General features: G+C 37.7%; 1 protein-coding gene across 2 annotated transcripts in view; it reads right to left on the bottom strand.

The window, feature by feature from the left end:
- Mbs (Myosin binding subunit) overlaps positions 1-27,533 on the bottom strand; it is a 532,528-nt gene that overhangs the window by 183,472 nt on the left and 321,523 nt on the right. For both annotated transcript variants that reach the window (XM_067156305.2, XM_067156306.2), the window contains exons 13-14: positions 25,012-25,176; positions 12,066-12,264 (exon numbers count right to left, since the gene is read on the bottom strand). In XM_067156305.2, coding sequence (XP_067012406.2) covers positions 12,066-12,264; positions 25,012-25,176 — 364 coding nt within the window. The remainder of the gene's footprint in view (positions 1-12,065; positions 12,265-25,011; positions 25,177-27,533) is intronic.

Raw genomic sequence — 27,533 nt, 5'->3', positions numbered from 1 at the left:
CGGACAAAGTTCGGTGTTGGTGTGGGGTGGCATCAGTATGGCCATACGGATCTTGTCATCGACCATGGTAATCTTACCGCTGGGGGGTACATCGACCAGATACTGCTACAGCATGTGTTGGTTGCTGCATACGGTGTTGGCCCTGAATTCGTACTCATGCACGACAATACCAGGGCTCATGTAGCGTGCATCACCAGAGCTGTCTTGCGGGAACTGCACATTCAAGAGATGGAATGGCCAGCAGTGAGTCCCGACCTTAATCCCATTGAACATGTGTGGGATAGGCTTGACAGAAGTGTTCGTGGGCGTCGTGTTCCGCCACAGACTCTCCAAGACCTTGAACAGGCTCTCACTGATGAATGGGACCTAATCCCGAAACGTCCTCCGACGACTTATACAGACCATGCCACGTAGGTGCCAAGCTGTGATAAATGCTCGTGGAGGAGATACACCATGCTGAAGCTCTCCAGCTGTGATACAAATCCACCCTGGAGGACTGTTCTCACTTTCTTTTCGCCCCTATTTGGACATTTCCGTTTGTGTTCTGAAAATGAACGCGAATCCATCGATGTTCTTTTGTATACTTCAACGGTAAAGAATAAAGGTTTGGTTGGTAATGTACCTGGGTGTGAGGTATTGTTTTGTGGAACATAGCATATGTTCAAAATCACGTTCCCCTAATTTTTTTGAACTGTGTAGTTGAACTGTTATTGGAGGAGCAACACAGGTTCTGGAAGAACTGAAGCACTACAGACCTGATATTTGCTGTCAGAATGCTAACAGAGAAGCATTGGGAATATGGTAAGAACTTAAGTGATTATTTTTATGGAAATTGAGAAGGCCTACAACAGCGTGTCTAGAGAGATAATATGGGAATGCGTAGATTGTATAGGTGTGTCAAACTTGCTGATCAATAAAGTAAAGATGCTCTATCAAAAGTGCTTAAGCTGTGTTCAAGTAGGGGAAGGAAGATCAGATTGGTTTGAAACCAAAAGAGGAGTCCAGCAGTTTAGTGCCTTGTCACCACTCCTGTTCATCATTGTTAGGGATTGGATCAAAAACACTAATATTTGCAGATGATGTTTTGATCTAGGGAGAAAATAAAGCAGAAGTACAGGAGAAACTAAATCTTTGGAATGGCAAGTTTAAAGAATATGGACCAAACATCAGTGAAACAAAAACTGTTGAAATGACTATAACAGGAAAGGCAAAGATTCAAACATTTTCTTGGAGGGAACTCTATTGCAGTCTGTTTCTAACTTCAAATACCTAGGAAGTATCATTTCAAAAGTAAACCAAGAAATACTTAATGGGACTCAGAAAGCTTCTCAATGTTATTTTCAAGAGAGGAATGTACTCTAGGATGATAAAATACCCCAGAAAGCAAAATTGACCATGTTCTAAACCTACTTCATTCCAATTCTCACATTTGGACTCGAAACATGTACTCTACATAACAAGACAAATACAGTGGAACCTCGATTCTGCATTTCTGGGGGTACCATGGGGAAAAAAACTGAAGATACGGGAAAACGGAAACTCCACGAATGAATTTCAACTATCAACAATTTGGCTAAACATCACAATAATAAATAAATATAATCTAATAAACATCCCCCTGTGGGTGGGGGCAGTAGAATAACACCCACGGTATCCCCTGCCTGTTGTAAGAGGCGACTAAAAGGGGCCCCACGGGCTCTGAACTTTGGAGTGTGGGTTGGTGACCACGGGGCCCTTAGCTGAGTCCTGGTATTGCTTCCACTTACTTGTGTCGGGCTCCTCACTTTCATCTATCCCACCTGACCTCTCTTGGTCAACTCTTGTTCTTTTCTGACCCCTACGCTATTAGGTTTGCGAGGGCTACGGAGTCTTTCATTTTCAAGCCCTTCATGGCGCTTGTCTTCCTATGGCCGATATCTTCATTTTTGGAAGTGTCGGATCCCTTCCATTTTTTTCCACTCCACAAATTCATCATTCATCAATCCATATTTCATTAATCATCCTTCCAGATCACATCTGGAATGGTAAACCCTGACTATAGTCAGAAACATTGATCATTGATCAGATAATCAGCCAAATATGATTAGTCTTCTCACGAATAAATCCACCGGTTTGGACATACAAAATCAGCAGGTCCAAACAAAGACACCACTCGGATATGGTGGGGCGTCACGTAGAAGATCAAGGCAAGTCAGAGCGCCTGGAAGCCCAACAGATGACATGCAGACACATACGGTTAAGAAAAGACTGAAATTCAATAAACCAGGACAATTTTCATTTTTTGCAACATTAAATATCAATTCAATTATGAAAGTTGGCAAGTTAAAACATTTAACAGATGTATTGGACCAGCATAAGATAGAAATAACAGCTCTTCAAGAATTGCGCAATACAGATCAGGACCCATTAGAATCAGGAGGATATCGCCTTTACAAAGGTCCTCCAGGGATAAGAGTGATGAAGAATGTTCCTCAATATGGAGTAGGATTCTTGGTTCATAACAGCATATTAGATTCTATTGAAACTTTTTCTTCGACCTCCCCAAGAATGGCACTCCTAACAGTTAAAGTAGAGAATAAAACACACACATTGATAAATGTCCATGTCCCAACGAATGACAAAAATAACAAAGAAAAAAAAGAAACAGAAAAATTTTGGGAAGAATTGGACCAGTTGATTTCAGGTATCTCTGATACACATATTAAAATTTTACTTGTTGACTTTAATGCTAAAATAGGAAAAGAAAAACCATTTCGTACAGTAGTGGGTAAATGGCCAGCACATAAATTTACAAATAAAAATGGTCAAAGATTAATTGATCTTTGTATAGATCATGGATTAATTTTGGAATCTACAAGGTTTACAAGAAGACCACACAAACTAATGACTTAGAAATGCCCTAATATTAAATTGGGGGAGTTCCAGATTGACCATGTGGCCATGGACAAGAATTATCACGAAGAAATTTATAATATGAAAGTACTCCGTGGGGTAGACATAGATTCAGATCACTGTATTTCCAAAATTAAAATAAAATTAACGCCAAAAAAGAAGAACAAAATATCCAAGTCCAATAGGAGGAAGAAGTATGACCCTAGTTATTTAATTAATAATAAACTGTATTTTGAAAGGTCTAAAACTCCTCTAAGCGACAATTTGGGGACGGTAATTGAAAAATTAAAAACCATAGCTGAAGAAATTGCTCCTGTTAAAAAACGAAGGAAACATGCTTGGTGGAATGTGGAGTGTGACACAGCGATTCAAAACAGGCACAAAGCATGGTTGAATGATCAACAAGTCCTGTGAAGAACTAAATAATGCTAGAAAACAAACAGCCAAAGGAATCAGAAGGGTTAAGAGAAATTATCACAAAGAATCTTTAAAAGCCATAGATGAAGCATTCATACAACATAAGACGAGGGATTTTTATAAAACGTTTGGACAATACCAATTAAACTATACTCCACGAATACTTATGATGAGAAATACAAATGGAAAACTGGCACATAGTAACCAAGAGAATGCAGAAATTTTAGCTCAATACTTTCAAGAATTACTTAATAGCGAAGAACCAACACAATACCTAGAGTATGACCTTCATTCAAAAAATAAAACACCATTAGAAAAGGTTGTACCACCAGATTACAATGAAGTGTTGAAAGCCATCGATTCACTTAAAAATTACAAAGCTTCAGGGGAGAATCAACTAACTGCAGAAATATGGAAGAATGCTAATACACAAACCATTCAGAATTTACATAAATACCTCATAGACATTTGGAATACTGAAAAAATGCCCGAAGAGTGGAATATGGCGATAATACACCCTTTACATAAAAAAGGTGATAGATCAGATCCCAACAATTATCGGGGGATATCATTGCTGGATATCACTTACAAAATTTTTTCAAAGTTATTATACATGAGAATTCAAGAACAACTTGACTGTGAACTTGGAGAATACCAAGGAGGCTTTCGCCCAGGGAGAAGTTGTCCAGATCAAATTATCAGTTTAAAGTGGATTATGAAACATCATAGGGTTAGAAACAAAAAGTTAGTTATCACTTTTGTTGATTTTAAAAAGGTGTATGATAGCATCCATCGTGAGTCATTATTGAATATCCTAAAAGAATTTGGTTTACATCCAAAACTTATTCGCCTTATTGGAATTACCCTTAAGAACACTAAATCTAAAGTCAGATTTAGAAATGAACTCTCAAAGCCATTTGACATTAATACTGGACTTCGGCAGGGAGATGGACTCTCACCATTATTGTTTAATTGTGTGTTGGAAAAAATCATGCGGGAATGGAATAAGATGTGTCAACCTAACATTAAGATTGGCAGAAAAATAAGACTCAATTGTTTAGCATTCGCTGATGATCTTGCACTACTTGCTAATGATATGGAAGAAGCTAAATTGCAAATAGAAGAACTTGATAACATAGCAAGAAAAGTTGGATTGCAAATTTCATATGAAAAAACAGAAATAATGCCAACCTTCCCTGTTACAGCACCAACCATTACCTTAGCCAATACCAAAAAAATTAAAATTGTGAATAAGTTTAAATATCTTGGTGAAATTATAACTTGTAACACCAATGAAAAAATCATCAATAGAAAGCAGAACATTTAAGTTAAAAAAAAGTACAACGAATTACATGGCCAACGTACAAGAAAAAATCTCTTTCAACGAATGCTAAACTTCAACATTACCGTTCCGTCATTACACCTGAAGCGACTTATGCTTGTGAAACACTATTTAAATTGAACACCAAAGCAACAATTGATACACTGCAAAAGGTTGACAGAAGGATACTCAGAACAATCATTAATAAAAAACATCAGGTGGATGGACAATGGAGATTGCCTAATGCAGTGGTTTATAGGGAAAGTGAATCTATAATAGATACGATGAGAAAAAGAAGAATTGCCTTTTCCTGTCATCTTTCTAGATTAAATGATAATAGGATAATAAAACAACTATTTAATTACTTTTGGAAAAGTAAAACAAAAAATAATTGGTTTAAAGAAGTTCAGAATGATTTAGAAGAGCTGAATAAGGATTCGCAAGAACAAACAAATAAGATTGTCATTAAAAACTGTATAACACAAACAATACGTCATATCTGATGAAGAAAGGGCAGCCAGGTCAGCCAGAATGAACAGGTTTTGGGAAAGGAACATGATGCAAGCTAAATTTTCAGTTCATTCTTTGTTAACGTAAATGTATTTGGGTTTGATTTAAGTGCTCCAATGTGGGTGTAAATAAACAAACAAACAAACAAACAAACAAACAAACAAACAAATATCTAATAAACACCCCTAAAACAAACCAAACTGCAGCCCTTGAAGGGCCTTGGTCTACCGAACGACCGCTGTTCAGCCCGAGGTGATGCAGGGTCAGTGTGACGAATCATCTCTGCCATTATTCCTGGCTCTCTAGACCAGTGTCCCATCTCACCGTTAGATAGATCCACAATTAACAGTAATCATGTAAACTGGTGGACCTAGAACCAACCCTCATATCCAGGAAAAAATGCCTGACGTGGCTGGGAATCGAACGTGGGTGCTATGCGCGAGAGCCAGGCAAGCTTGATGGCGCAGCCGGCTTCAAACATTAATTAGATGAGTTAGAAATCTTGATACTTTACATTCACATTTATCAATGAGCTTCATCAGTTTCCCTTGAAAATTTCTTTCATGTCACCAACTTTGATCAGCCAAGCTCATCAAAATATCTAATAAATAATGCCAAGCCAAACAACAATCGATCGTAAGTAGCATTTAATTCTCTGATCTAATCAAATAAAGCACATCTGGTAAAAAAGCACTCCCTTTCTTTAATCTTCCATTGTAATTTGGTCACCAGAATACACTTTGTAGTACGTTTCTGGAAATCTTGTACCGTGTAAATTAGGCCTATGGCAACTTTTAAAGGTTATGTTAAATTCTATAATATAGTTCTGATGATTCTCAAACATTCTCCAATGCATTAAATGTTCGATTCTGCCCATCATTAATCATAAGCAGATTGGAAAGAGAAAATAAACCCATAAAAAAACTCCAGAAATTTCCGTTTATTCGTGGCCTAAAGCCTAGCTAGGAAGTGCGCTCACTGCACAAGCCAGTGCGAGTGGGAAATTAACTTATTTTGAACGTTACACTGCGCGAATAAAACGAATGCTGTTTTTATAGAGACATTTAAACATAATTTCAACGTAAAGATCTGTCTTATACTAGGACCAAAAACAGTAATGGCTTTATATATGTACAGTGAAACATTTCTTCTGGTCTTGAGAACGCAATCGTATCTGATCATATTAAAATAACTTAATAGATTCGTGTTAGGAAATAGCAATTTCGATTCCTGTCTGAATGGCCAGTGACTGTATTATATAGTGCCGTGAGGGAAGTGCCAAAAACCTGTTCAGCAATATGATAGAAAAAAGTAAAAAATTAACATCTAACCCTGGACATAATGTAGATGTTTTATAAATTCGAACATTGGACAAAACTCGTTCCGTCCTCAAGTAGAGCTGTCAAAATATGCTTGGTCTCCTTCCAATTGTTGTGGCTACTCTGCTTTATGATTTCTGAGGATTCCCTAAATAATACCAGCTGAATGTGATGCTAAGATGGTCCCTTAAGCAAGTTCACTGCCAATCGCTTTTCCAGTACAGTACTTGCTCTAATTATTGCAATGACGGGAGGTTAACATCAAAATTCATCGGTATGTTGTAGCCATTCTTTCGCAAAATACTTTTTCTTGAAACATGCTTGATAGAAGATTTATTATTGATGGAACTGAAATTTGTGGACGGTTGATCCAGGATAACGCAGGATTTTTTCAACATGATTTAATTAGGATGTTCGTGGGACCATATAATTTGAATGAATAATCAGGGAAAACGTAGTTTCCGGTAACGGATAATTGAGGTTCCATTGTAGTAAAATCCAGTGAACAGAACAATGAACCAAAAGATCAGGAAGGACAGGATTAGAACTGAAGCAAACAGGGAGGAGGCTTTTGGAAGACTCAGGATACCGTATTTCCCGGCATAATCGTCGCATCCTTTATTTTCGATAAAAAAATCGGACTTTAAACATTTAATCGCATAATCGTCGCACGTCCAAATTTTTTTCACCAATCTGGTTAAAAGGTAAATGGAACTGCAATGTAAGTTGCACATGAATGCGCAATTTAAATATGTGTATGGTTTATGGGCAATTTGGCAACACAGTCACATTTGCAAGATTTTTTTTTTTTTTTTGCTAGTTGCTTTACGTTGCACCGACACAGATAGGTTTGATGGCGACGATGGGACAGGAAAGGCCTAGGAGATGGAAGGAAGCAGCCGTGGCCTTAATTAAGGTACAGCCCCAGCATTTGCCTGGTGTGAAAATGGGAAACCACAGAAAACCATTTTCAGGGCTGCCGATAGTGGGATTCGAACCTACTATCTCCCGGATGCAAGCTCACAGCCGCGCGTCTCTACGCGCACGGCCAACTCGCTCGGTTTTGCAAGATGTTGCACAATGTATAAATAAATAATACCGGTATATATACGACGCATGGCTTACCGGTAGGCTATCGGCAGTTTGACAACGTGGTCGTGAGACAGTGTACAATTTAATCACCACCTACACATTATGAGTTCTCATTTGAAATACGTAAGGCTGTAAGTTATCGCTTATCGGCAATGTCGCCAGGAAATACCGGTACCAACACACTCTTGTCTTCTAGTAGACAAGAGGTCTGATAGAATTCTGAGTTATTACAACACCCGCCCCCCGGCGCAACAGTCGCGAAGGACCTTGGCCTAGCAAGCGACCGCTGCTCAGCCCGAAGGCCTGCAGATTACGAAGTGTCGTGTGGTCAGCACGACGAATCCTCACGGCCGTTATTCTTGGCTCTCTAGACCAGGGCTGCCATCTCACCTTCAGATAGTTCCTTAATTGTAATCACGTAGGTTGAGTGGACCTCGAACCAGCCCTCAGATACAGGTAAAATTCCCTGACCCGGCCGTGAATTGAACCCGGGGCCTCCGTGTAAGAGGCAGGCACGCTACCCCTACACCATGGGGCCGGCTCCTGCGTTATTGAGCATGAAGTGAAATCGAAGACGATAACGCAGATTTCCATGGAATTATTCAGCTCACGGTCAGCCGAATTATTTACGATGTCTCAGTTGTCATCGCTAGACTCTTATCTTACTACTACGTCATAAGTGTCCGGGCATGAGATGAAAACTTTTACCCAAGCAATCAAGATAATTATTATCCAATAGTATTAAAGTTTTATTTTATAAACTCGTCAGTAATGTAATGTAAAATCATCGATAACTGGGAAGAAATATTAACCAGTTACCGTATGTTTAAAAGAAATTGAAAAAAATAAATGTTTGTTACTGACGTCTTGGAACACGGTCAATTACAGTAGATCTACACCGCACTGGCTAGAGCGATGTATGAAGACGTCTGTGTTCCGGTTTGCGAGCTTTGTGCAAGCGCACTAGTGTGTCGCAACCAACGAGCTCAACTGATAAATTGCTGCATGCTTCCATGCTGCCTAACAGTATTGGCTGCTCTGGTATGGACAATCACAGATGCATTTATTTGTTTGTGACCGACGTGATTACTGTACACATGTGTGCGTCAGAATTTAAGTTTTTAATTTGTGTTTGGGGTGTTTGTAGAAATAATTTGTTTTAATAGTGAACAATTACGGAAAGTCATTTATATTGCAAAACATTAATGTGTGAAGCATTTATAAGCGATTATGGGTAAATATAGGAACTATTCTGCGGGCTTCAAGCTAAGCGTAATTGCCTTCACTGAACAGCACGGGAAGAACACAGCTGCAGAAAGAAAATTTTCAGCGAGTGAGAAGTTGGCGAGTGACTGGCAGAAATTAAAAAACAAGCTAAAAAGTACAAACCCTTCTAGACGCGCGTTTAGAGGTCCTAAAACAGGGAAGTTTCCTATAACTAACGAAGAAGTGATTATGTACGTCAATGAAATACGTAGCAATGGCTGCAGTGTATCATATGAAATGTTACAAATTAAGGGACGGGAGGTAGCGCGCAAACACAACATAACTCAGTTTAAGGCGAGTCGTGGGTGGATTAAGGGGTTCATGCGACGAAACAATCTGTCAGTACGAAGGAGAACAACACTAAGCCAAAAGTTGCCTGCTGATTACACGGACAAGATTGTAAATTTTCACCGATTTGCCATACGTTTGCGCAAGGAAACTTCGTACTTCCTCAAATCGGTAATGCCGCTCAGACTCCAATTTTTTTTTTTAATATGCCTCACAATAGCAGTATTGCGCTGAAAGGATCACGGAGTGTATTAATGAAAACCAGTGGTAGTGAGAATTTGCGATGCACGACAATGCTAGCCATTACAGCTGACAGAAGAAAGTTGTCGCCTTGCATCATTTTCAAGAGGAAAACGATGCCTAAGAATATACAGTTTGCCCGTGGAATTCGTGTACGAGCGCAACCAAAGGGTTGGATGTACGTAGAACTCATGCTGGACTGGGTTAAAACTGTGTGGGATAGAAGACCTGGTGCACTACTAAAACAACCAGTTCTGCTTGTTTTAGATAGTTTCCGAGGTCACCTCGTGAATGAGGTGAAACAACTTCTCAGTAAAAATAAGACAAGACAGATAGTCGTTCCTGGTGGCCTAACATCTGCTTTGCAGCCACTAGACGTATGTATTAATAAACCCTTTAAAGATCACTTACGTTGATTTTACAACAAGTGGATGATGAGCGGTGGACAGCAATTGATGCCCGCTGGAAAGATCAGGCGTCCACCCTTGGACTTGTTATGCTTGTGGGTGATGAAGAGTTGGGATCTTACACCACCTGAACTAGTCTCCAAGAGCTTCAAAAGGACTGGGATTTCGAATGCACTAGACGAATCCGAAGATGACGCAGTGTGGCAGAGAGACGAAGAATCTGATACTGGTATTAACAGCGGCGAGGATGGTGCATCAGATACCGAAATCTGCGATAGCGATACAGAAGATTTGGTTTAAATTGTGTACCGGTAAGTCCGTATTTCACAACAAAGCGATAATTTTTTGCAAGTGTAATATTTTAACTTTAATAGTCAAATTAATGACAATTAACTTAATACGTTCATTTTTATTTTCAGGTTGGAAAAACGTTTGCTGAATTGTTGTGCATAATTATGAATTTTGTTTTAGACTATTTTAATTATTTTGATGTATAAACGTGAGTATTACGTGCATCTTAAATTTGTATCAAATACAATTTAGTTATAAATAATTTTTTTGAGTAATACAAATACTGGTATTAAAAATTCTTCGTATAATGGTCGCACCCTACTATTTTTTTGAAAATTTTGGTATAAAAAGTGCGACGATTATGCCGGGAAATACGGTACAATGGTTTGGACACGTTATGAAGATGGACGGAATGAGAACAGCAAGGAATTACTTTGACAGAGAAGTGAAAGGGGAGAGGCCAGTTGGTTTGAAAGGAAGTCTATCCATGCATAAGAGAGTTAAAGTATAGTTTCTGTTCCTCTATGTCCTCCCACTTGGTATTCCTCTTGCTGACCTATTTCACTGTGTCTATCCATCTATATAGTTTTAATATAGGTTAAAATAAGTAAATCAATTTTCCTTTCCATTTCACCACCCCATTCAACCATCCACATTGATTTTAATTATTTTAAATTTTAAAAATTCATATAAATTTTAAGCAAAACAAGGTACTCATTAAGATGTTTTTAAGAAGATAATATACAGTTTGTAATTTTACCTAAGCGCTGTAATACAGGGCAATTCAAAATGATGGATCCAATTTCATAAATCTATTCTATGAAATCTAATAAACATGATCGTTATGTAAGACATGTGCTAAGAACGGTAAACTCTCAAAGTTTTTTCAGTCATATCACAAGTGTTCTATGTGAGCACCTTGCGTAGCACGACATACATCAAGCCGATAGTCTATCTCCTGCTAAACCTTGTGTAGTGTATCGCGGTCAATCTCTGCGATGGCTGCTGTGATGCGGGCACGAAGGTCGTCCAATGTTAGTGGAAGAGGTGGTACGTAAACATGATCCTTTACAAAACCCAACAAGAAGAAATCACATGGGGTTAAGTCGGGGGAATGCGGTGGCCAACGAATGAGAGTTTGATCCATCCCCACTTGATCATTTAGCATATGTCAAATGGGTGAATTTTAATGTGTACACTGGTGTATTTTATGTGTTTGTATTTGTGGCCTTAACTCATAAGGTTTAACTCCCCACTTGCCTCCTTTGTTTACAACATCATGATGTTCTAATGCTGATTTTTTTTATTAATAGCTGGTCGAAACGATTACTGTTTGAGAATAAATTGTATTGATTAGGTGGACAATAAACTAAAGTGTTTTGTAAAAACTCATATTCATCAATACAGGCCCAACTATGAAATTTATTGCTTTTACGTAGTACCAACACAGATATGTCTTATGGCGACGATCAGATAGGAAAGGGCTAGGAGTGGGAAGGAAGCGGCCATGACCTGAAGGTACAGCCCCACAATTTGCCTGGTGTGAAAATGGGAAATTATGGAAAACCATCTTCAGGGCTGCCAACAGTGGGGTTGGAAAACTATCTCCTGAATACCAGCTTACAGCAAAGTGCGCAGCCAGTTCACGTGCAGGGTCAAAAGAGTATTTTCTCACCTCGTATGAAACAGACTGATATAAAACTAAGCATATACTTCTGGATGTCTCTACCTAACATGGGAAAGTTTCACTAAACACACATTAGCGGTTTGTGCAATTCAATTCAAACAGGGCAACTTTCAAATTTCTCCATCTCCATCTCCACAACACGTTTGTTGTAAATCCTCTAAAAACTGCAGAGGAAAAAACTGCAAATGGATGGACAGGCAACATGACCTGTCAGTTGTTCATTCTTTTCAACCTCCCTTTGATCAACTATGAACCATCTACTGCATATAAAGCTTACTTTTACCTAGCCACAATAATCTCTCCCATTGGGCTGAAAGAGGTCCAACATAACTTACCTTTGTCATCAGGAGGTTTAGAGCGCCGTAGTGGCAACGTTATGGAGGTATCGGTAGGACTGGAAGGTTCCACAGGAGCTGAAGCTGGACGGGCTGGTGTGTGGCCAGGCGAAGGCCTCCGAAGGTAGGTCGTTGACGAGTCAACACTACTTCTATTATCCAGGGTGCTGGGTGTGTTCCGTACGTCTTCCAGGAGGAACTACAATACAGAAGACATGATACACTAAAATCAAATAAAGCAAATTTATTTTATCAACATTTCACAACAAAGTTATTTAGTGATGAAGTAACTGTGTTTTAGACAAAAAAATTAGAAGTATAAGAACAGCTTGATGTGGTTAAAAGGGAACACTGACCAACAGGGAATAAGAATCTTGCTGAGAAAAGCAAGACAAAGCTGATGACATAAAGAAAGAGAGTGTGGAAACTACAATAAAAGGCAGAGACAAAGGTACTGAAGTTGAGAACTTCCAAGCACTTAAATATCTATGGCATTTTGACCACTGTGGAAAAGAATCTGCACAGATGCAAGTACCTCTCTCCCACTTTCAGGATAGAAAAACAATATGTTGTTCACGTCGATGAAAGCACCACACAATGTTTAGTTCCCATACACAATATTAGATACTAATGTAAAACCTTGTCACAGGAGAACAATGAAAACTTTACCTTTGAGTTGTGCGTAAAGCACCTGCCTCCGAACAAGATGTTCTACAGGAGATGGATGTTATATTTCACCAAGTATTCATTAAACAGGCGTAGGGATGTGGCGACCCCATCGCCCAGTGGGAAACCACTGCAATCAGCTACCCGAGTATTGGCGGGAAAACCATAACATATGCGGAGTATGGAGGAAATGCCTACTCCCAGTCCTGAACAACTAGGATGAACTTGTAGCACTTCATTCATCACCAATTCATACTTCATTAATCACCTTTCCAGATCACATCTGGAATTGTAAAGCCTGACCTTGGTCAGAAATGTTTCGATCGAAAGATCAGACAATCAATGATGATGAGTCTTCTAATGAATAAATCCACCGGTGTGGACAAACAACAACAAGGATCTGCACAAAGACACCACTCGGAATCGGTGGGGTGTCAAGTAGAAGACCTAGGCGAATCGGAGCGCCTGGAAGCCCAACAGACAATCGACAAACAGCTGACAGACAGTGGACTAACCCAACAATGTAAGAAGAGACTTAAGTTCAACAAATCAGGAAAATTTTCATACTTTGCAACATTAAACATTAATTCACTAAGTAAGGTGGGCAAGTTGAAACATTTAACTGATGTGATGGACCAACATAGGATTTTAATAATGGCTTTACAAGAACTTAGGAACACAGACCAGGACCCAATTGAATCAGGAGGTTATCGTCTCTACAAAGGACCTCCAGGAGAAAGAGTAATGAAGAATGTCCCTCAATTTGGTGTAGGTTTTCTTGTTCATAGTAGCATAATAGACTCAATTGAAGAATTTTCTTCAAAATCTTCGAGGATGGCACTTCTAACAATTAAAGTAGGGAATAAAACTTATACTTTAATAAATGTCCATGCACCAACAAATGACAAAAACAATAAAGATAGAGAAGGAGTTGAAAACTTTTGGGAGGAACTTGATTACATATTAGCGAAGATCCCTGATGAGCATATAAAAATCTTACTTGGAGATTTCAATGCTAAAATAGGCAGAGAAAAGAAGTATCGCACAGTTGTAGGAAAATGGCCAGCTCATAAATTAACGAACAAAAATGGCCAAAGATTAATTGAACTTTGTGCAGATCATAGACTCGTTTTGGAAACCACCAGATTCATGAGGCGACCACATAAACTTATGACATGGAAATGCCCTAACGTAAAATTGGGAGAGTTTCAGATTGATCATGTTGCCATGGATAAAGATTATCATAAAGAAATTTATAATGTCAGAGTCCTCCGTGGGGTAGACATTGACTCGGATCATCATATCTCAAAAATAAAAATCAAGTTAACACCAAAGAGGAAACACAAACATAATCATCTCAAAGCAAGGAGAAATTATGATCCCAGTTACTTAATAAATAATAAAATATATTTAGAGAGATCCAAAACACCTTTAAATGACAAATTAGAGACAATGATCAACAAACTTAAAACCATAGCTGAAGAAATTGCCCCAATCAAAAGGAGAAAGAAACATGCGTGGTGGAACGAGGAATGTGACAAAGCAATTCAAGCAAGACACAAGGCATGGATAAATGATCAACAGAGGAAAACGGAAAAATCTCGAGAAGAACTAATTAATGCCAGAAGACAAACAGCTAAAGAAATTAGGACAATTAAAAGGAATTATCAAAAGGAAATGCTTAGCACTATAGAAGAAACATTCAATCAGCATAAAACAAGAGACTATTACAAAACATTCAAGCAATATCAATCTAAATTTACCCCTCCCACACTTATGTTAAGAAATAAAAATGGTAAAATGGCACACAATAATCAGGATAATGCTAACATTCTTGCAGAATACTTTAAAGAGTTACTTAATTGTGAGGATCCTGTGGAACATTTAGAATTTGATCCTAACCCAAAAAATAAAACTCCATTACAAAAGATTATACCACCAGTTTACAATGAAGTGAAAACGGCAATTAATGCACTTAAAAACTACAAAGCAGCAGGAGAGAATCAAATAGTAGCAGAAATATGGAAGAATGCTAATGATCAGACTATTCAAAACCTACATAAATACATCATTGATATTTGGAACACGGAGAAGCTTCCTGAGGAATGGAATACAGCGATAATCCACCCGCTGCACAAGAAAGGTGATCGCTCCGATCCAAATAATTATCGGGGGATATCCTTACTTGATATTACATACAAGATTTTATCCAAGATTATATACACAAGAATCCAAGAACAACTCGACCAAGAACTTGGAGAATATCAGGGAGGATTTCGACCAGGTAGAAGCTGTCCAGATCAAATCATTAGTTTAAAATGGATAATGAAGCACCAAAGAGTTCGAAGTAAGGGTCTGGTCATCACGTTTGTAGATTTTAAAAAAGCATACGACAGTATTCATCGTGACTCATTATTAAAAAGCCTTAAAGAATTTGGCTTACATCAAAAACTTGTTAACCTCATTAATATGACTTTTAAAAATACGAAGGCAAAAGTTAAATTTAGAGGTGAATTATCAGAATCATTCACTATAAGAACTGGACTTCGACAAGGAGACGGACTTTCACCATTGTTATTTAATTGTGCATTGGAGAAGGTTATGCGTGAATGGAACAAGAAATGCCAACCAACTATCAAGATCGGTAGAAATATTAAACTCAACTGCCTTGCTTTTGCGGACGATTTAGCATTACTTGCAAATACAATAGAAGAGGCTAAATTTCAAATTGAACAACTAGAAATTATAGCTAAAAAAATGGGATTACAAATTTCATTTGAAAAAACAGAAATGATGCCAACTTTTAAAGTTGATTTACCAGTTATTCAGCTGAACAGTAATAAAGAGATTAAAATTGTTCAGAAATTCAAATATCTTGGGGAAATAATAACATGGAACACAAATGAAAAAGAAGCAATAGAACACAGAACAACTAAATTTAAACAAGCACAAAGACTTACCTGGCCAACCTATAAAAAAAAATCTCTTTCGATAAACGCTAAGCTGAAACACTATAATTCCATAGTTAAACCAGAGGCAACCTATGCTAGTGAAACTTTATTCAAATTAAATGTAAAATCTACAACAGACAAATTACAGAAAACTGAGAGAAGAATTCTTAGAACAATTATTAATAAAAAACACCAAGTTGATGGACAGTGGAGATTGTTGCCTAACAACATTGTCTATCGTGAATGTGAATCAATAATATCTACAATGCGTAAAAGAAGAATTTCCTTTTTCTGTCACATATCAAGATTAGCAGACACCAGGATATTGAAATAACTATTCGATTACTTTTTGAAGAATAAAATCAATAATAATTGGTTCAAAGAAGTTCAGGACGATTTGGAAGAATTGGGTATAACTCGGCAACAAATCAAAGACAGAAAAGAGAAGAGGATTTTGAAGAACAAAAGCATAAGTCTCAAACTAAAAGCAGTTGAACGGAAACAATATACTATATCGGACACACAAAGGGCTTCCAGGTCGGAGAGGATGAAAAAGTTCTGGGAGAAGAAGAAGAAGAAATTAACTCAAATGTATTGATTTCAGTGCTCCAATGTGGGCGTAAAATATGTAAATAAATAAATAAATAAATAAACAGACTTTTAACCCCTCACTGCTGCCCAGGATGGAGGAGATTTTTAACATTCATCACTTTAAAATGCAGCTGCCAAGACAAAGTACGACAGTGTACAACCTACCAAGCAGATTATTTTCAAATTTTGAGGATGTCTACTTTAAAACATGCAGATTATTATTCTGTAGTTCAAACAAAATGCAGTTTACATATTACCGCAAAAATTCAGCCTAGTGTGATAGGCCTCCAAGCTGAGTCCCACATCACACCTAAAAACTGCTTAATTTTCTTTCATGATAATTTCTGCCAAAGCAATGTCGAACCATTACTATTACTTTCTGATAGTTCAGAATCACTAGATTCTGTTGAGACATTCTGAATAACGCCTGTGTAGACACAGGAACATTTCAGCTGCCATCGCGGACTCGAGACTGATAGAGAACCTTGCGCTCAGCCTGCAGAGAGCTGTGACCCAAAAATGAAACATAACAGGGAATTCCCAGAGAAGTACCTTAATTAGGTTTATATATGAATTACATTCTTTTTCTTCACAATAATTTCTGAGGCAGTTGGTATGTCATCTCCCAGAGAGTAGCGCAGATCACACAGGGTGCAATGCCTCTTGAAAAGCATACGAGTGGAAGCAATGTTTCAATGCTAGCCTTTCAATGGGTAGGTTCCGATTCACTCATAACATTGTCGAAGACTTCTCGAGAGATAAAACACTTTTCCACAAAGGCTTTCTAAAATTTTATAGAAATGTGACATTTGTCGAACTGGCTGCAATTTCTGTCTAGTGTATTATGATACTGTAATTTGCTTTCCAGTATGACTTCACTTATAGGCAAGTTGTGGAGAAACATTCAAGTTTTAAAATTTGAGAGGTTCAATTTGCAGGGAATCAAAGTAATCATGCCGCAGGCTGAGAAATTACTGAATTTAAAGTATGCTCCTGGCAGAAACAAAGTTACTCCTCTCAAGAAAAGCATTCTGGGAGCTAAACAGAGGAAAGTTTTCTTGAGGTCAAAAATGAAATGCTTCTGTACAGGAAATGTTTATGTGATGATGGATACAGTGTTTCACATGAAATTCTAAAATTTTAAACTCATGAAAATGTGACAAAACAGGGTATTAGCTGTATGGAACTGAAATTGAGCCATGGCTGGATAGTCCAATTCAATAAGAGAAAGCACAAAGGGCACGGGAGCGTATTCGGTTACGAATGGAATCCTACAAACTGCAATACTTTTGTTAATATAACATGTAGTGGAACATTGTAAAATGCAATCTATTAAGCAAAATCGTGAGGCGCTGTTGCTTTTGAAATATTTTAATTCTAATCAAGTTCAATTTACTAACTTCCTGCAGATATCTTGTACCACTAATTAAAGCTTGAATTTTCAGAGGAAAAAAAGTGCAAGATAAACACGAGTGAATATGGTATTGTATGTGCAACTAGATGTGTGGAGCTTTCAATGATATCATGAACACTGCTTCCCAATCCCAAAGTGACGAGTTCACAAGAATACACTATCAAGATTTTATGAAACTGAACAGAAAACATTAATGGTTGTTGGAAAGTGGTTATTGCAACAAGATACATGTTCTCACTTAATGTGTACTTGTCAAGTGAAAAGTTTTAAGTGGTGTACCAGTAACTCTGATTAATTATCCAAACCATCTTGCTTTCCTTTTCTCACTGTCTACACACACAATTCATGCAACATTCAAACGACAAACATTATTCGACAGAGAAATATGTAAGAACATAGATGCACACAAACACTAAACGAAGACAGCATTCTCTTTCTTTTTGCAGAACCAACAAACAGCTTTATAATAATGAATAACAATACTGTAATATCACTCGTCTACTCATGGTGGGGAAGAAAAACAAATAGCAATAGGCACGAGTTAACTATTAGAAGTTATTCTAAAATAAAACATGAAGAAATAAATTCTTAAATTTCTATACTATCCAATATTTAGCAACCATACAGGTTGATCTAAAGCTTACAACACAGCTAAGTTTATTTTTCTACCTAATATTCAGATTTTGGATTCATCTTTACACATTCATCATGCAGTATGGCTACATGTTATTCTACAAGGGAAAGAACCCATTTACTAATATAAGCAATGATTAATCCTCTTCCTCACACATGTTCTGATCCTTCTCCCTAACCTCCTAACCTTGTATTTGTATATTCACTGGTTCAATTTCTGTTACTAATATAACTTCTAACAATATGTTCCTCAATGTAGGAGAAACAACAAGTAATTTAATTTCAAACAACTAATTTGAGTTTAAAAAAAAGATAATCCCAAAACAAACGAGCTCATTCTTCACCTTTATGACACTATAAAGTCTTCCTTTAAGAATTTTAGATACAGAAGTAGGTGTACTGGACACACCCGGTTAAAAACGAGCGAGTAAGGAAAGTTACAGTGCCTGAAATAGATCCTGCCAGAATGGTAAGGGTAACAAAAGATTTTTATGAGCAGCATACAAACGTTAAATTTTGGTCGGGTTTACAAAAATCACCTTTGGAGACCTTCACAATGCTAATGGCAGTGAAAGGCAACTCTGCAATGGTGGAATCTAAGTATTCAAGTGGCATCAGAAGCTTCAAATGGGCTGAGAATTCACCACTTTGGTTGATCAGCACAAATGGATGAAATCTCGAATTGTGTGATACAAAATGATGACAACACTATACAGCCAGCCTCCATCAGACCAAACATATGTCAACAATGCGGTAGAATCTGTGGCTTCAAGACTGGACTCTACAGCCATCTAAGAACCCACAAAAACCAAGTTTTGAAGAAGACAAACATACCTGTCAGCGAGTGATAGCCCATTATTATTATTATTATTATTATTATTATTATTATTTATTATTATTGCCAAACCCCAGGTCTAGAGAGCCAAGAATAACGGCTGTGAGGATCCATTGTGCTGACCACGCGATACATCATAATCTGTAGGCATTCGGGTTGAGCACTGGTTGCTTGGTAGGCCAAGGCCCTTCGAGGCTGATGCACCATGGGGTTTGGTTTGGTTTGGGTTTATTGCCAAACCACTGAGAACATTGCTAACACTACACAGGTTTCTGTGATCACCTGGCAGTGCATATTGTATAAATGAAGAGTTATACTGCTGAATTTCTGAAACAAAATTTGCGCCATGTAACCTATCCAAGGAACTTACAACTCCATCCTAACAAGAGCTTCTGAAAGTATCACATAAAAAAATATCACTACAACTGTACTTCACTGAATGACAATACAACAAATTGTATAGACTTACTTTGAAAGTTTTAATTGTATGAAGTAAATATGTGTATTTTTTCTTCTTCATTTTTTTCATATTTGTCTGATATTAAACTGGATCTTCAGAGGATGGAAGCAGAAATATAATTGGACCTCAGAGAAACCTGCAGTGGGGAGATGTTAATCCATTCTTGCTTCCAGACCAGATTAATAAGCAAGTTGGTGTTTGTTAGGCCCTCTCTTCACATTTAATATTTATTACAACACCGAGTACGTGTCCCCTCCATAATTTAGCTTTCCTTTTAGAACACCAACATAATTTGTTAGCAGCAGTCATTGAGTCCTGTGATGCATAAGCAGTAATTTGATCATCAATATCCGACAACTGATCAATTTTAGGAATAGCATCTCGAAATACACACATATAAATAGCCTGTAATATCCATATGGATAAGCAGATTAAGGTTAACAGTTATCTTCTTATAGGTGGAGGAACATCACTGTGCCTGTTATGTTTGCATAGTTCAATATATCATTTAGTTTTGTGTGGCAACTGTTTAGCCAAATGAGGGAACAGTACTCTGCTGAAGAGTAGATAAGCCAAGGGCAGATGATTTTAAGACGGAAGCTGTACAACCCACCTCACCTGTGAAGGAAACGTGCTTAATTAGGGAGTATAAGAAGATAACTAACAACCCCCATCTGCTTATGCATGAGGATATTACAGGCACTGAAGTTCTAGATATCCTCCATTTGGGACATCTGAGAGCCTGACAAACATCAAGTACTACTACTTATTTTTATTTAAAATTACAATTTGCCTTGTATCTCACCAACACAAGATAGGTCTTATGGTGCCAATGGGATAGGAAAGGCCTAGGAGTTGGAAGGAATCGGCCGTGGCCTGAATTAAGGTACATCCCCCAGCATTTGCCTGGTGTGAAAATGGGAAACCACGGAAAACCATCTTCAGGGCTGCCGATAGTGGGATTCGAACCTACTATCTCCCGGATGCAAGCTCACAGCCGCGCGCCTCTACGCGCATGGCCAACTCACCCGGTAGAAGGAAAGGACTAGGAGTGGGAAGTAAGTGGTCATGGCCTTAAGGTACAGCCCCAGCATTTGCCTGGTGTGAAAACAGGAAACCACGGGAAAACTATTTCCAGGGCTGTAAACAGGGGGGTTCAAACCCAGTATGTCCCGAATGAAAGCTCAGAGGTGTGTAACTCTAACCACACGGTCAATTCGCTCGGTACTTCCATACCAATCTGGCTTGCAAGCAAGAATAGATCAACAGCTCTCTACTACAACTACAGTTTGATCGAAGGCAGTGTTAACTCTCGGGTGTCTTACTATTATTATAATTATTATTTTATTTTTTTCCACTCGCATCCCGTGAGGGTCCGGTTTAAGATCAGGCAAAAAAAAAGCACCTCACACACATTTATTACCGTACATTAAATTAGAACTTCAAAAATAAATCTAAACAAAAATTTTAACAGTGTTCTCCATATGACCATTTTAATGTTTACAGACTGCCCGGCTGACATAACCTAGATATGTGCTAGTTACATGATATTAATACACAAGTCATTGGGTGCTCCAAATTAAAACTTCAATACTGTAAAACTGTTTATTTAACGATAAATCTTTGCTACAGCATAACTGCAATTACATCGTAGCTTACGCAATCAGCTTGACTACCTAGTCGTGTCGTGCGCGGGCGGTGTCTGGATTAACATGGAATCTAATGCGAGCACTCGATTCTGCGTGATGTCATAAATTTGTATGGGGTAGGCCTGAGTTATATGATTATGAACGGGCAGTAGAACTCCCATAAGTTCTAAATACTCTGTTATGTCCTGTCTGTGACAATGACACTAAAATAGTTCAATTTTGCAGTTAACGTTAACCTGTCGAGTATTATTGTTAAAGCTCTGAGGGAAATAAATCGACATTTTATCATATTCTTTTTTTTACGTAGTATTCCCCGCCCGGCTACTCATTCCTGCCACCCAGCTGATGAACCTTTCTGGGGAGAACACTATTTTATATTGTCATTCAGTCAACTACACTCGAAGCAACAATTTTTCATCATGTGGTACTTTCGGAAGCACTTAATGGGTTCCTCGGTAAGTTCCACCAAAAATGACACCTACCACCCATCGCTTTCCTCCCTGAACATACAGCACTTTATTTTCTTGTCTTCTTAGGCATGTAGCTTCCAGTTGGGATGAAAAATCAGACTTGCTAACGTCACAGAACTGCTCATAAATATTGTTGGTATGCATTCTGCCATGCTGCTGCAGAACGCAAACCTCATTTCACAGAATATGTATTTCCAGAGATAACATTTCTAAAAATATACAAAGGAACAGTTATGCTTTATAAATCTGCCATTTTTCAGCAAATTTGCACAAAATCTAACCTTACAGTTAGATCAAACCAGGTCTGACAAACTACCTGAACAGCATGTCACCAACGTCGGGCCAAGACTGATAGAGGAGTCCAAAGGATTAAACTGGATATTACGGATCTGCCCCATGGAATATGATCGATGCTGAACAGATCAGGATAAATACTGGTAGAAGACATAACCTGTTGTACAAGTGGGGAAAATCCTGAGTCCAACATGTAAATGTGGAATTCTCAGACACATCGAACGTATTGTTTAGTAGTAACCCCCCATCTTCCTATTCTGAAAATTTCTGGATTTCTTTCATGCTATTCCACAGGTTACACAATTTATAAATATATTAGAAATTTTGCTCCCCTCCCGCTTTTGGTAGTAATGATTGTAATAATAATAATAATAATAATAATAATAATAATAATAATAATAATAATAATAATAATAATAATATGGTGTGTAGCCTCCGAAGAGTCCAGGTGCAGGTCTTTTGAGTTAATGCCGTATAGGTGACCTGCAGATCTGTGAGGATGGCGCCTTACATATGCTGAATTCGAATGATTATGATAGCACACACACCCCCAGCCCATGAGCCATTGGAATTAACCACTGAAGGTTAAAATCCTCAACCCGGCTGGGAATCCAACCCTGGACCCACTGGACCAAAGGCCAGAACACTAATGATGATTGTAATGCCATGTCCTAAATAAATAAATAAATAATAATAAAACTGGGATAGTATCCAACTTCTTTCATCAAGTATGGAACATAGTATGGGACAAGGGATTTCCTCGGAGGGCTAAAACAGACCCTGTTTAAGAATTATCTTCTGCCATCATGACATGTAGTCTGGAGAGTTGCATCATACATAAGAGGGAAGAACGCCAATTAAAAGCTTGTAAAATGAAGTTCCTTAGATCACCTGTACAGTAAACAAGGAAGGGCAGAATCAGGACTGATCAGACACGAAGAGACCTGCAGGTCACCCTGACCATGAAAGAAAGGCTAAGGTTTGCAAGGTTTAAGTGGCTACATCACATTAAGCAGATGCAGGAGACTTGAACTCCAAAGAAGTATTTTGAAAGGATCGTTCCGGGACGAAGACCTATTGGACGCCCTAGAAAAGGGGTTCGACCAGATGAGAGAAGACTTAAAGAAGAAGGGAGAAACATGGGGTGCCATAGAGCAGGGATGACGAATCTACGACACGCGTGCCACTCCGTGACACACAAACGTGACTTCTGTATCACGTCAGACAATTTCATGCATTTTTATGTTTTTAACATGTGATAAATAGGTAAAAAATCTAGCAACACGGCATATTTTTTTACAAATTTTATTAGGTCAAAGCAAAAATATATCTTATTTGTAAAATTTACCTGTTTTAAATATGTTCAGTGATGTTTACAAAATGAAACATTCAGTCAAATATGTAATGCAATTTAATACCTAATTGAAGTCAAATGAGGGGTTTCATGATGATTTTAAAGTATGGCACAATAGAGAGTAAAAAGTAATACACAAGACCTTAACTGATATGCTTGTTTGGTAAAGGTTTGCCATCCCTGCCCTAGAGAGTGGATGGCATCTGCCACGTATAGGAAACTGCACATTCTTGTGTGTGGTATAGGAGATGCAACGATGTCGGGGACAGCACAAATACCCAGTCCCCGAGCCAAGAGAAATAACCACGTAAGATTAAAATTCCTGATCCAACCTGGAATCAAACCCGGGGCTCTCTGACAAAGACAGGCCGGACCATGCGGCCAACCGATTTCAATGAGCTTCAATGTACCTTTGTGGTGGTGGTGGTGCCGGCAGTGGAAACACTCAACAATAACTCTTCTATAAAGGTTTAGGTCAATACACTTTCATTTTCAAAGAAAATGAGGTCAAATGACATGACGAAGGATCCGCTTCAGACAAAGTGGAGGTGATAACCCACTAAACGGCGAACACATTTTACTCGAACATGTCAGGTCCGCAACCTAATAATTTCCTGAAAAACTGATGAATCCCCAATTCAAATGCAATGCATATACACATGGAGAGTTACAGCACAGTCAAAGGAGTGGTGGTCTAGTGTCTGCGAACCTCAAAGACGTGAGTTCAAGTCCCGTCGCAGTTATATTTCTTGTATAAAATAAATTAATATTTGAGGGAACGTGAAGATAAAAACGGGAACAAAAGTATTACACAAATTGCAGTACACTTAATTTTCTAACTGAAATTAATATAGGTCTAAACATTTCCACAGTTACAGCAGTTTGCCTAATATTTTTATTCCCAGTTTTCTCTTCATGTCCTCTCAAATATTAATTCACTTTGTACAAAAAATATATAGCTACGGCGAGACTCCAACTTGTGTCGTCGAGGTGTGTACACAAGTACGGTGACCACTCGACCACCACTCCTCTTCACTGTGCCGTAACTCTCCAAGTATATATGCATTGCACTGGAATAGGAGGCCTTCAGACCTGACATGTTCAAGTAAAATGTGTTCACCTTTTAGTGTTCTATCACCTCCAACTTGGTCCAAAGCAGATCCTGTGTCGTGACATTTGCCCTCAATTTTTTCAAAAATGAAAGCGTATTAACCTAAATCCTTATACACGAGTTACTGTCGAGTGTCCCCCAACAGGTACACTGAAGCTCGTTGAAACTGAACCATAATTGTAGTCTTCTTTATCTTATTTCTAAATAAACTGATACTCCTATAATCCTGCATGTACTTACAGCAGGCAGGTAAAAATGAGTAAACTATATTTTCAAAATCAAGCAATACTAACACACACAAATATATGCATAAAAAGACAGAATTTCAATGCAAAATCCCATCAGAAACAAAAACTACAAAAGCCATTCAACATGCATTTCAGTAGCAATTAGTTACAAGCAGGTAACAAACACCAACACTAGGGAAAAGAATAAAGTGACAGAACTAGAAGAGCACGAGCTTCAGTCAACAAGAAATAGAGAGACAGAGAGAGAGATGTCCACGCTAGCTGACACACCTTGTTCCTGTCCCCGTTATCAACCCTAAGGCGCCATGAGGGCCGGCGCTCCTGTACGGACACGTCTTCCGCATTATCCTTGGGCGTCGAGCTGGCTGTGATGGTGGCAGTGGCCGTCACAGTGTTGTTGTTGTTGTTAGTAGTGGTGGGGATCAGCACAACGGGCTGAGGAAATACCTAGCATTAGTTGGGCCAACGCTCCAGAAGCAAGGTTAAATGTTAACTGCTACATATGTAAAGAAAAAGATTCAAAAATATATTCCAAAACGAAAAATATTCACATGATTACAAAAGAATGGTAAAGTGCAGATTATTTGAACTTTCCCACAGAAGAATTACGCGTTGCAGAGCACAAGCAACCAAGTAACTCTCGCTCTGCTTTAGATGCTGGTCAACACAGTCAATCTAGAGTTCTTAAGAGGGGACCCTGCTGACATTTTAGACAATGATGATAATAATAATAATAATAATAATAATAATAATTAAAAAGGCAATGCCAAGGAAAGAACACAGCAATTCTGGGCTGGGAAGAAAAAAAAAAGAAAAGAAAAAAAAAATCCAAAAATGTGTAACAGTTATAGTCTTTCATGGCGCTAAACAGAAAAAAATAATTAAAAATTTGAAGATTTTGGTGCTAGCAGACACTACGAAGTTTGGGACATGTGGCCACACTATTTAAAAAAAATATATATATATCTGCAAGTGCGTCGGCCACTTTTAAAAGACCTGCGGAGACATTTAACCCCCCACTTGTGGGTCCCCTTAACTGGACAATCCTGACCAGATTCGCTTTTTTGCAATACCTTTTCTTCTTCTTAGAATTGAAAATATAGTACCGTACTCAAGACAAACTAGATTTAACCTGATTGGCTTCAAACTTTGAACAAATATACACCTACAGTATATGTTTGTTGTTCACAATTTCTAGCAGACATTCTTAAAATGTTTGAAAACTTCCAGAAATACACTAAGATAACTCACAGAAAAATCAGCTGTATTTTTAAGTTTTGATGCCACATATTAACAGAGATACAGTACAAAATGTAAGCTTTTATTTAACAACAAACATAATACTTAAACTTCTTAAGTTGAATCCCAAATTTAAAAAAAAAGAGAAAAGAAAAAAATTCTCAAAGACAGTCATAAAGTGATTCCAAATCTAATTCTTCAATTTAAAACAAAAATGTGTTTTTCTTAATTCAGGCTATATTAACCATCCTACCAAATTTTGTGTAAATCAGGCAAACATTAAAAAGAATTATTTAATAGGGTCCCCCTTAAACATTTAGTCTCCATGAAGGTTTTGCAAATCTTGCAAGCCAATATGTTCAGCCAGGCCCACTCACTAAGAAAGCATATCTTCCTCAAAGACTGCTCACTATTTGGAGGCCAGAGTAGCTACTTTTACAAAGATGATGACATTTGTATGATAAAGATTGTATCAATATGAAATAAAGCACCAACGCAAAATTCCAAGGGAGAAAACTAATGACAGAATAATATTACGTCACACCTCTGAATTAATAAAGTATGTTCACGTTTTAGTGTTTCATAGGTTTCAATCAAATTTCAGAACGCCATTTAGTTATTCAATCATATGCAGTTATAATCTTACATTTACACTTGTGTGTTAAAATTTTATTGGAACAATAATTAAGAAGTTCGCTGAGTTTCGTGGAATAATGTGGACTAGGACTCTGAAACATCTTTATAACCGATGGTTTCACTTTCCTTCAACAACAAACTTTCACCATTACAGTTAATTATTTTTAAGCTTCGAGTAAGGCAACCCCTGATTTGAGGAAGCAGAATATGTAATATATAACTCTCTGAAGTTATACTTAACAATGGCTTAAGGTTACTAAGACCATACCGGAGAACAGGCATGCTCTATACAACTTTTGATAACTATCTGACCACCTATCATTTCCAAAAACAAAGTATTATATGTAAAAAATTAATTTTAGAATCGTGGCATTTTAAATATACATTAAATTTTGAAAAGAAGCAAACTAAACTTTCAGTTCTATACGACTGTTCATATTGTGATCATATCATAGTTTATTACCTGAATTTGATAAAATAACATAAAGTAATGTTAAAACTACTTATTTATAAGTTTAAATGATACAATTTGTAATAAAACATCAAATTGGAGTTATAAAGGTCTAAAATTTTACCTAAAAGTTCATTTGTGAAGTGTTACTGGTGTGGTCTTGACGCCCTATTAACACGCGAGAGGTCGCGCTAAGGCAAATTGCTCATGCTTAATATTCTAATGAGCTGCTATTTTCCTTTTGCAGTGAATGCTGATAAAAATATAAATATGTACCCTGTTTAACTGCCTTTCAACTAGTACTAACATAATTACCCAATATCAATATCTTCTCAATGTAAAAAATTAATGAAATGTTTTTGCAAAATCGGATAACATTACGCGAGTTTTTAAAGAACGTGAGAGGTCGTGTGTGAGCAAATTGCCTCATTTGCATTTGTACATTTCAATGAATGATTTGGTCAAA

This window comes from Anabrus simplex, chromosome 12 (assembly GCF_040414725.1).
Source record: "Anabrus simplex isolate iqAnaSimp1 chromosome 12, ASM4041472v1, whole genome shotgun sequence".
Lineage (NCBI taxonomy): Eukaryota > Metazoa > Arthropoda > Insecta > Orthoptera > Tettigoniidae > Anabrus > Anabrus simplex.
The sequence above is the reverse complement of the archived record's forward strand: the minus strand, read 5'-3'. Positions and strand labels throughout refer to the sequence as shown.